The sequence below is a fragment of the Sylvia atricapilla genome, chromosome 4, assembly GCF_009819655.1.
Source record: "Sylvia atricapilla isolate bSylAtr1 chromosome 4, bSylAtr1.pri, whole genome shotgun sequence".
Classification (NCBI taxonomy): Eukaryota; Metazoa; Chordata; class Aves; order Passeriformes; family Sylviidae; genus Sylvia; species Sylvia atricapilla.
In genome coordinates, this window is record NC_089143.1 from 56,746,949 (window position 1) to 56,758,973 (window position 12,025).

Genomic DNA, 12,025 nt, shown 5'->3' on the forward strand with positions numbered 1-12,025 from the left:
TGTCACACTGCAGTGAGTGGTTATGGAACAGCACTTCTGGATGGGACCCTAACTCCCACCCAAAATGATGCAGAGGCTGAGCAGTGCATTTCAGCAATGCAAAACCTGTTTTAGACTTACCAGAGCCACGCTGCTTTCAGCTCTCAGTGAACCCAATACCCTCTGAGGGTGTATTTCTTTTCATGTACAAGAACACCAGATTGTATTAATCAAGAAGAAACTCCCCAGCATTTCATTGCAGAAGCATCTGTGGACAGGGAGAGCAGTCAGGCTCAGTGCTTTGATTCCTGTTGACAGGCACTATTTCAGAGAAAAAGGCACAGCATCCCATTTTGAATCACTTTTGAATTAATATATTAAAAGCAAGTAAAACATGAACCCCTTCACAGCTGGTGAACAAGACACCAGCTGTGTTTTGGTTGGCATAGGAGGGGGTTGGTCCAGGTGATCCCCAGAGGTCCCTTCCAACCTCACCCATTGTGTGGCCCTGCAGGCGAGGTAATGAAGGTATTTACAGCCAAAGCCAGGAAGAACCGGGCCACTGTAGCACATAGTTCAGCCTCCCAAGTTAAGGTGTGGCCCAAGCACCCAAAGATGGGGACAGCTTCCCTGGCTGAAGCTGGGTAGTGAAGGAAGCAATATGTGACCTGAGAAGGGCTGTGGAGGGAGCCTGGTGGTTAGGGCTGCTCTCCTGATCGGAGATATTCCCAGACATTAATAATTGTAATGGTTAAAGTCAGTAACAGATACACTTGGCAAGCACCTTACACACAAAGGGGTGCCAGAGTTCACTGGGACTTCCTCAATACTTCAGAGTATTTCTGAAAGTATAAAACACGTCAGAGTATTTCTCTGTTCGAGATTACAACAAAAGCTGTGTAACACCGTCATAGAATCATGACAAAATCATAGAATTGTTTGGAAGTGACCTTAAATATCACCTCCTCCTGACCCCCCTACCACAGGCAGGGACACCTTCCACTAGACCAGGTTGCTCATCCAATGCACCCAATCTGGCCTGCAGCTTTCAGAGATGGGGCATCCACAGCTCCTTCAGACAATCTGTGCCAGTGTGTCACTGCCCTCACAGCAAAGAATTTCTCACCAATATCTAACCTAAACCCACCTTCTTTAGTTTAAAGCCATTTAGGTATTGGAGCCCCTTTACCAGCATTGTGAAAAGGACTTCAGTCTTCAGAGAAAACAATAAATCAAGAACAACTCTTCTCTTGGGACCATGAAAGGCTCCTTACTCGCTCCAATTAGAGAAGTTTTACGTGAGATCATTCCTGGGGTTACATGCCTCATGGTGGGCATGACTTACCCTACTACCCACTTTCTCAAGATGGGAACTTATTTCCAGGCCCTGTTTAAATTCTGTGATAACCTGTATCATGGGATAAGTCATCTACCACTCCCTGTTCAAGGTCTGCAGGCAAGATCAACACTTGACATTCACCTAAAAGTGAAACAGAAGTACACATGGGAATTCTATGTACTTCAGGAGATGACAGAACCTGACTGCAAGCTGTAGTTCCTCAGTCCAGAGGATGAAGAGGTCTCCAAGAGAAAATACAATAAAGCACCTTGGTCTAGATCTGTAATAAATTTTAGAGCAGAATGGGCCCTAAAATAAGGATTTATTTTAAACTTTCAATCTACAAAATAGAAATAGGAAAACTTGAACTGAATTTAGAGCATTCAAGTTACTTCATAAGAGGAGCTACTGCATCTCCAGTTCCTGCCACACTCTGTAGTTACACTTGAGTGGTGAAACTAATTGTGCTGACACATGTACACCCCACAGAAGCCACATTTTGACAGAGGTACCTGAGTGGTGTTATTAAGGTTTCATATCAAAAGCTTTACTTGCCCCCATTCCTACCATGAAAAGGAAAACACTCTGAAGTTCAAGGATGAAGTGTGTCCTTCATTATTATCCAAATAATTCATTCAACAGGGAAAAATCGAGAGAGCAGTTGAAGAAAAAGGAATTGTGTTAAATATTAAAATGCCTAAGGCTAGCACTGCTGCACCAATTACATGATGAATTCCAGTGAAATAAGACATGATTTAAGTACAAAAGCCGGAGGAAAAAATCCTCTCTCTTTCCAGAGGCAATGAGGTATTTTCACTATACAAAGTCTGAAAGTTCAAAATCACCAGCAGATCTTCCCCTCTGCGCTGTGATCTCTGCTCAGTGCTGGGCAGTCAGCATTTGCTCTGCGTGTTTGTGGTTTTCAAATGGCCAAGGAAAAGTGCATAACCATCTTTAAAGGTTAAGAACTCCTTGCATCTCTCTTGCCACATTTGAACAAAATGTTCAGCCACTTTTTCAAGTCATTCTGATATATGGCGGAGGTTTGGATGTGTCTTCTTCTGCATCTCCATCCTGGGCTGGAAACCGATCTGTGAAGTTACAACTTCTCCCCCCAGGGCCTGTGTGAGAGAAGAAAACCATTAAACACAGTACAGACATTTGCACAAAATCCTGAGTTCCTTTTGGTTATCAGGATCTTGGCCTGAGATGTAAACTTTGTTCATGTGGAGGCAAAAGAGTTACTCACTTTGTACAGCACAAACCATTTCCACAGCCTGATTTTGGTCCTCACTAGGTTGCAACCATTCCTGTGAGGAAAAAAAAAAAAATCAAAAAAACCCCAGCACCATCAAATACCTCACCCAGAAATTCTGGAAATTTTTTTCAAGAAAACACACCTGAACTTGTTTTAAAATCTGTGCAGTCCATTCCTCCTAACACATTTTAGTTTGAAAGCGTAAAGCAGCCTCACGTTACCCACTGGGTGTCTTTAGTCAGGAAGAGCTGCCTTGTGGCCTGCACCCTTTAATTCCTCACCAAACCAAATGGTTGGATGGACATGTTTAATAACACAGCATCAGAACTGCTCCACTAGAGAAGTAGCTGGTATTTAGTTATTTACTGAGCTCCCTTAGCAGAGGTGCCCTGTGCCCCATCACTTGAGGCAGAGTCCTTCTGCATGAGGAGTAAATTACACATGTCAGCACCCCTACACTTCACCCACAGCGCAGGAGGTATTTTTATTACTGAATTTGAAGCTCCAGTGTGTAAGTACCAGTAAGTCTTTGTAATGCTGCACCAGAAGCAACTGATGGCTTAAAGATGAGAGGAACAGTTTTTGAGGATAGCAGGAATTTATGGGAAAAGGGGCCACAGTAACTTCAGCACAAATGGTTTGGAGAATAGAGATAACTTATATTAGATCTTACATGAGACCATAAATAAGAGGGAGATAATAAAAGGAAAATATATAAGAAATATAAAATTCCTTTAATATCCCACTTAATTTCTTAGAATTAGCCCTGCATGACTGAACTAGGAGCTGAGACTAGGCTTATAGGAGAAAAATACACCTTGTTCCCCATTTCTTCCCCTCCCAGCACACTCAGTAGAGATGAACTTGTTCCCTGGTCTGGTCACTCACCATCCCAGTGACACTGTCATAGCAGGAGCAGCGTGGAAGGCTCCGGCATCCCAGGTAAGCCATGGCCAGCACAAAAAAGGCACTGCAGATGGAGGCAGCCAGCATGGCTATGTTAGCACCCCTGACAACTCCACTGAGGATGAACCTCTGCAAACGGAAAACGAGACGGGAAAGCCACAGTCAAAAAGTGACACTATTCAAAAAGTGACACTCTCCACTGAAACGTCATTTAATGACTGCAAGAATGCTGTGATGGCCTGAGAGGAGATTGAGCTGTAGTCAGTGTTATTTACGGTTTTTCTGTGTTCTGAAAAACAAGCCTCAAACAGAGCAAGCAGTAAAATAAGGCCACTGATCAAATGTGAGATGCTATGTAATGGCATTGGGTTTGGAAATGGCTTTGACAATGAGTGAAAACCCAAGGACTGGCTGCTCTTCTTCACACTGAATATGAGAAACGTTGTCTTGCAGCACTGCACCTTATAGCAGCCTCACATTTTGATTTGTCCTGCAATAAACTAATGATCAGTTCCATCTATCTGGAATGCCTTCACCCCCACAGCAAGCAGTTGCTTGTAGATTGGAGATACAAAAGGGCTTCTTTCCTTCTCCTCAGCTTTACTGGGGAAGATCCAGTTGAAACAACACCAGGTTTAAGCAGCTGACCTGTAATTGCTGTAACTTTGTCACCTTTGTGCTGGCTGGGAAGATTTAAGCCTTGCACCCACTGCCTCAAACCAGGCCAGGGATACCCAAAGCACCTTTCCCTGAGGAGCACTAGGATTTTCTCATGGCTCAGCCCACACCACCCCTTTGCACTACGAAGCAAAAGCAGCCAACCTGACCTAGTGTCATCCCTCCTAGAACTCTGGTTCTGTTTGTAAGCCGCATCTGGCACTGTCTGCAGATTCAGGGTGTCATGTTCCCCAGCAATAATCATGATATCAATACTTACAGTATGGATAGCATGGACTGGGGCAGAACTCAGCTCCTCCTCTTCACCATAGCTCAGTGTGAAGGAGCTATAGGCTATTACCACGAGGATGGCAACACAAGAGATTATGGAGGCAGCTATCAGTACATTCACCTAGACAGACAGAGAATTTTAGTGAGAGAAAGAAGGGGAGCAGGAATCAAAGCTGTCCTTTGGCAAATACAAGCATTACAGCTAGCCTTTGACCTACCATAACTCCACAATGTCCCCAGTAGCAACAGAAACTTAGGAGCCAAACACAGAGGAGTAGAGGTTTTCATAATATTTAGTTTCTCAGCTACAGCTGAGTCCTGAATATCAATTTTAATTAAGAATTTATCTTAGAGATCTCTTATTTGCATACAACATCCTCCCTTGGAGTTTACATGGCTGGAGAAACCTGCCTAGGAAATGCAAACCTCTTAACTCATTTCACATTTTAGTCTACACAGTGCTTAACAACATGAAGCACTACCAAAAGAAAAGCATTGAAACTGAGTGTTTTTACAGGGTTTTGCTTTTTATTATACCCACTGCCTGTCTGCTGCAGCAGAAAGCAGGGTAACACTGCATCCTCCTCTTGCTTTTGAACACAGCAGCTTGTGTGACGATAACTCAAAGAAATACACTCTTAATTCTGCAGGAGAACCACTCAGCTCCTTCCCTCCTCAAACTGCTTCTGATTGCCCCAATATTTTGCCCCTGCCCCACACACACAAACACCCATCCGCCCCTCCAGCTTACAAGAACTGGATTCTTCCTCTGCGAGGAGAACAAAGCCAGGACGCCTGGGACTGCCATCACCTGCAGGGCACAAAAAGAGTTGGCAGCTTGGGAGACTGGTATCAGATTTGGAAGACAAACTGCTGCAGAGTAATGAAGAGCCCGTGTTTTCAAGGCTTGGATCAGAGTAACTGCTGCATCAGAAATGAGAAAAGAATTGCTCATTTCTTCTGCTTTCCTCTGTAGCATCTCCTGGGGGAGGACACAGGCGACATGTATCTTTCCCACCTTGCTACTGCTGACCAGAGCTTTATGGGTCAGGCAAAATAATGAAACCGATTGAATAAGACTGATTTAAGGTGCTAAAAATGCACATTGCTGTCCCCAGTCCACATACATCTTGTAGAGGAAAGAAAGATATTGATGAGAGGAGACAGCCTCTGCACTGGAGAGAGCTCTTCAGTGGGATTTCCTTGCAGCATGGCTCAGCAGGGTAAATCAGGGAATGTCAGGGAGCAGGGACACCTCCTGCCCACTCCTCACTGCAGTACCAAAGTTAGGGGCACTGTGCTGTGGGCCAGGGTTCATCACCCAGATGTTCCTCTATCTGAACACAGGATGAGGTGTTCCCCTCCTAAACTTTGGTGACCTCTCTGTGGTAACTACGCTTCTGCAAAAAAACCCAAAAACCTGTCAATTGTCACTATGCCTCATTTTCTACATAATCCAGCAGAAATGTATTTAATTTAGTTCCCTCAGATGGAAGTCTGCTTGCATTCTTGTGCCCATATCGTGAGTTATTAACTGAGTTCAAAGCATAGAACAAGAGAAGAGATGGCAAGAAATCTTGGCTTCCCTCCCACCCCCAACATGAGTATTAGTAGATGAAAGTGAGGGGAAAAAAACACACTGCAAAACAAAGCATGGAAAAGATAGTACAAATTTACCATGCCAGCCCAAATTGGAGCTCTGGTTTTGCCCAGCTGAGACTCTGTTCTGAAAATGGCATCTATGAACCCACTGGTGACACAGACGGTGCTGAAGGCTATCTGGAACATCCCCAGCACGACCATGTTCCTCTGGTTAAAGATGAAATATCGATACCGATCCATTCTGCTCTGATTCCCACCTAAACCCCCGAGCACGGAGACTGGCGAGCGGCACCGGGGCCTTCCAGGGTCGGGAGCGCGGCTCTTCCTGGGCAGGAGAGAGAAGGGACAGGGTCGTCAGCACGGCCACGGGCCGGAGCGCAGGACCGGCACCAGGAGCCCCGAGCTCACTGCTCAGCGCCCGAAGGCAAAGCGGCCTTCGGGGAAATCCCTGGGGCTGCTCCGTAGCAGGCCACCGGGACACCATTCCCGACGTTTCTGGAGCGGAACGCGATCCTCACCTTAGACCCCTCCGCTGAGCTTCTCCCTTCGCGGTTTCTGCTGCCCGGAGCCGCAGGCGGGGCTCAGGATCGCTCCCATTCGGAAGTCAAGCTCCGCACCTCTCCGGGCAGCCAGGGCCGAGCCCCGGACACTGCCCGCGGCTGCTGCCGGTCACCGCACGCCCTCTGCAGGGGCGGCTCCGGCTCCCGTGTGCCCGCGTTCGGCCCCGATCCCGCGGGAAGCGCCACGCCGCTGCGCTCTCACCTGCGGCGGCCCCGGCCCGGCGGCGCTCCCGGGCGGCGGGACGCTCCTGCTCCGCCTGCGGGAAACGAGCTCCCGGCCTGTGCCAGGAGAAGCCGGCCAGGCCGGCGGACCCCGAGCCGTGCCGGGAACCCTTTGGCCGTGCCGGGAACCGTGGAAGAACGCGGCCGCTCCGCCCCCGCCCGCCTCACCTCACCTGCAGCCGGGAGCGGCCGCCCCGCCCCGGGCACCCTCGGGCTGCCGGAACCGGGCGCTCCACCCATCCTTCCCCGCAGCAGCTGAGCCTTTCTTCCCTTTCCTCCGCCCCTGCAGCCTTGAGTGCTGCCTCACCCCATCCTCACGGGCGATACTGTGAGCTGCGGAAAGCGCCACAGGTCGCTCGGAGGTCTTGTTGGGTGTCACATCACTGAAAGTGTTCAAGGTGGGGTTTTGAGTAACCTGGTCTAGTGGAAGGCGTTCCTGCCCGTGGTGAGGGAGAGTAACTCTTCCAATCTAAACCATAGTGTGATTGTAAGATTCCATGAAACTCTATACGTACTGTTAATGACTTGTGGGATCAGTTTCTTCAGACTGACAGGCAAAGGTTCCCCCGGCATATCGGGGAACCAACCCTCTGTTGGAAAGAGCACAAGAACCTGTGCTGTTCGACAGAAAAGAGCTTGGGAATGCCCTTGATCCAGCATAAGCCAGCATGTGCCCAGGTAGCTAAGGTGGGCAAGGGCATCCTGGCCTATGTCTGGGATAGAGCAGGCAGCAGGACTAGGCAAGTGATCAACCCCCTGACTTGGCACTGCTCGGGCCACACCTCGAGTGCTGTGTTCAGTCTGGGCTGTCTGCTTTAAAAAGAATTTTGAGGTGCTGGATCAGAGCAACTCAAATCAGATCAGATTGTTGCCTTCCAGAGAAGGGCAACGAGGCTCATGAAAGGTGTCAAAAACACGTCTTATGTTTGAGGGAGCTGGGGTTGTTCAGTCTCAGGAGGAGGCTCAGGGAGAGCCTCATCACTCTGCAACTCCCTCAAGGGAGGCCGTAGTAAGGTGGGGATCAGTCTTCCCTGCTGTGTCTGCAGTGAGAGAACCAGAGGAAATGGCCCTAAACTGAGACAGGGAGATTCAGATTAGATATTGGAAACATTTTCACTGTTAGGGCAGTCAGGTGATGGGAACAGTTTTTCCAGGGAGGCAGTTTGGGAACAGGCTTTGCTGATCCCTGGAGGTGTTTGAGAGGCATCTGGGTGATGTGGTTTAGGGGTGACAGTGCTACTGGGAGGTGGATGGTTGGACTGGTTGACCTTGAACGTCTCTTCCAATCCTGATGATTCAACAATTCTATGATTCTAACATCCCCCCAAGCACCTCCATTCAAATCCTAGCAAGCACCCACTAAAACCTGCCTATCCCTGAAACATTTTTAAGGAATCAGCTCACAGGTCAGGTATAATTTCTTCAAATGAACCCACTGCACCTCCACAGTGTTCTGGGTTATTACACCGGGACAGGACTGGAACACAGCCAGGCTGGGTGAAGCCAGCACATGGCACAATCCACAATCCCAGTGTCATTCCACAATCCCAACTGTCCCCACACACTTGCAAACACACCCCGAGCACCCATCCTTCCAGCCTGTCGTGACTGTGAAGGCTGAAGCAGCAATGTCACTTCTGCAGCCTTGCAGAGAGGGGAGGACAGTCTGTGCACACCCACACCCAGCACAGGCAGGAGAGGCTCAGGTACCTCAGCAATTGGGATCACAGAGGAGGGGAAGGCAGGGCAGGCATTGAAAATGCAGCTCCCTTCCTCACCACTCACCCAGCAGGATGTGTACATGAAATTAGAAGACACAGGAAGAGGTTACCTGGCTGGAAAGCACCCTGCTGCACCTTCCCACTGCCTCAGAGAAAAATATACCACACTTCAAAACAGCAGTTAATGACACTTTGGGGGGGATGTTCTTCCATACCATGATACAACTGAAGTCCACCTTATGTGCACTGAAAAAGAGCAGTAAGAAAAGCAGCAGAGGTGCCAGAAAAAACCAACAAGTGGTGTCAGGCGTTCATTCCCTATTTACATAACTAGACGTGTGTTAACTGCATAAAATCCTGCTCCTGTGCATCAGCAAAAACTGCGGTCACACAGGACACAAGGAAGGGGGAGAGGTCAGAGCAAGGCCAAAACCATGACACAAATAACAAGTTTCTGTTGAATATTTTATTTTTGCATTGCCTTCATAGCGCAATTAAAGCAATCTTTAAAATTCACTTATTACAAATGTTTGTCAAGTCTGTTTTTCCCCAGAAACACTTTTCTTGCTTCCTTGCACATACGCCCCAAACACACTATAAAAACCTCATTCATAACATCAAAGGAAGGGCAATCATCATTCATGTAAACATCTTTCTTAGAGTTATCCATTTTTAAAAGTCATGAATAAACTTACAGATGTTCAGTAAGGCTCATAGTTCGAGTACAAATGTCATAAAACACCTATCAAGTACTGTACACAAGTTAAATACTCCGGGGTTAACTGTTAACACGTGTATAAGCTTACCCCAAAGATTATTCTTTAGCACTTAGTTCTTCAGAACAGAGACACCCACTAATTATGGGCTAAAGAGTATTAAAACAGCAGAAGGCCCAGCAGAAACTGTTAAGTAATACACAATTTTAGTCTGGTTCTTACCTCAGAGTTAAATTTGTTACAGCTGCAGTAGGAAAAGTTTTCTAGAAGGGGATCTACAGAAAGGAGGGGTGGGTTGTTTGTACAGTATCATGAGGAGACAAGCTGAGAGGTACATCTTGAAAATGTGACTAGCCTTGCTATTGCAATTATTATGGCGGCCGCATGTAATGCTGCGTAAATACTCCCCCAAAGAGCAGAAACAACAATTTGCAATTGTAAGGATCATTTGTTGCATCTCCCCTTAAAAAAAAAAAAACAACTCAAATCTACTTACTGGTATTCAATTACACTTGCATCTTACAAAAAGACATCCCTTTAAATCTGGTTTAGATCTTACTGAAACTTTTTTGTTTAAATATTCACTCTACCATGAAAATATTTCATACAAACATCATTTTACATACAAATGTTAAAACTTGTAAAGCGGGTCTTCCCACACTCATGGCTTTATGGCTTGAACATTTAATTGCTTATAATTTTTGTATAGATACTTCTCCTGGGGAAAAAAAGAGAGTTACAGTAAAATGCTAAAGAGGAAAAGGGCAGGAAGTTCCACTGCCCAAGGACAGAGGAGGGTCCATTCAAGAGAGAGTGATCTTAGTGTTCAAAACCTTTGATCTGGGGCAAGTAAACATGCACTTAATCTTGCACCTTTTTTTTTTTTCTTTTTAAAAAAAACCCAAAATCCCTTATAAGACTGCTTAGAAATTCTTTGTCCAAAAATACAGTTCTCATGTTTCCATGACAGGAAGCAAAAGGAACAAGTTCACTGCAGGTGAAGCCCATTTCCACTCGCAGATGAAGCTGCTCCCACGCCTGCTTTCCTCGCTCGGATGCTCTTGGCACACAGCACTGCAGTGGAAGTGAGGGAACAGGCAGCACCCCAGCACGTAAGGAGATACTTCAGTACCACTGCTTCCAAAGCAATTTGGGTTTTTTAAGTGCTTGGAGGTGAAGTCCTCAGGCAGCCACAGCTCCAGCAATTCTGCTGGGCCACAGGAGAACAAAGCAGCAGATACTTTGTAATGTTTCACACAAAACTGCAGCGTTTTCCTAGAGACCATCAAACTGAGTCAAAGGACACAAATCACAGAGGTCTCAGGGACAGAAGCAACACCACTGCACCCCTGGCACAACCCAGGTGGTGAGCACTGCTTTGACTGGAGGACAAGGGCAGACAGCCAGGAAGGAAACAAAGAAGTGACAATTTCTGTAATTTCTGAGCTTCTCTTACCAGATAGGATGTGTTGGCTACTCTGCTCCTCCAGTGCCTGAAAGAGGGTGAGAAATCCCCAACAGAGCTCTTGCTTCTTGTAGCATGCTGCTTCCAGCTTCTAGCAACATGCTACAAGACCCCCAGGAAAAAAACCCACTGCCATCTGTGTGCAACACTTCCGCATCTGGAAAGGCTGTGCCAAGGAGAAGCCTGCTCCCAAAACACACACCCCATGGCCCCCCAAAGCTCCCCAAACCCCCCCAGGAGCTTCACCTGATTAAAAGCATGGGCCATCCTAGGAGATACTAGGAGGTGTCATGGCAACCATGGAAAAAGTCAAAAAGCTCTCACAGCTGAAAAGCCATGTCCATGCATTTCCTTTGACTTTTTCAGCAGTTGAGATTTACAGGTATTTATGTAGGGTTTTATATAATTACTATTTAAAAAAACAAAAACAAAAAACAAAAAAAAAGGAGGAAAAGCCTTTTCAGGTTTGTTAAAAGAAAATCAGGATCCCCAAAAGTAGGATTATAGCACAAGACTCAACTTCAGACACCCCCTCCACAGCCTAAGCCCTTTTCCTTCTTACCCAGTGGAGTGACCCCAGCAGCAGGCAGCTCTCAGCTGCATCTTTTCTGGCTCTCGTCTCCAAGAGCAGCCACTTCCAGAAAACAAAGCTTCTCTTCTATATTGTTGGTGACAAAACCCTGTGCTGCCACTGCAGGAAAATCCACTGCAGATTTTATTTCTTTTTTAAAGAGACAATCAGCAACCTCCTAATACAGGGTGATCACAGGCTTCTCACAAAGGAGCTCAAGTAACCCTCCCATCACAGAGAAGCCACGTGCAGCACTGCACACCAAAGGCAGATGTTGGGAACTGATCTGTACCTGAAAAATGCAGCAATTCCAGGTTTCCCAATGTTATCCTTTAGCCACAATGGGTATCCCAAGAGCCAGGGGCTCACTCAGGCTCAGCTGACAGGCATCAGCTCCTCCCAGCTTCCGTACCAACAGGAAAGGTCTTTGGCCAGACTAAGAAGTGGAGCTTCTTTACTTATTGCATATTCATCAGTAGTCAGCTGCATCCTACAGACCCAAGAAGATTGCTGTTTAAGGTGGTGCTTCCTCTGCCCCAAACGAAAACCGTGGTTGGGTGTGGGTCTTGTGTCTGTGGATATGTCATCACTACCAATGAGGAGCTTTGTGAAGCTGGTCTTGCTCTCTAGTGAGCACCAGAAGCACACTGACCTGTTAAGGCATTATTTGGAGTTCTGTAACTAACCTGTGTTTGAACCAGGGGATGCTAACTCACACCTCTGAGAGACACACTGAGC

General features: G+C 46.9%; 1 protein-coding gene across 1 annotated transcript; it reads right to left on the reverse strand.

The window, feature by feature from the left end:
* Positions 1-1,979: 1,979 nt before the first annotated feature.
* LOC136360597 (uncharacterized) lies at positions 1,980-6,731 on the reverse strand. The gene is made up of 7 exons (XM_066317963.1): positions 6,551-6,731; positions 6,108-6,357; positions 5,182-5,241; positions 4,420-4,551; positions 3,465-3,611; positions 2,568-2,628; positions 1,980-2,439 (listed from the first exon to the last, which is right to left on the reverse strand). The coding sequence occupies exons 2-7, from the start codon at positions 6,270-6,272 to the stop codon at positions 2,336-2,338; spliced, it is 669 nt and encodes a 222-aa protein (XP_066174060.1). The 5' UTR covers positions 6,273-6,357; positions 6,551-6,731; the 3' UTR covers positions 1,980-2,335.
* Positions 6,732-12,025: the final 5,294 nt, after the last annotated feature.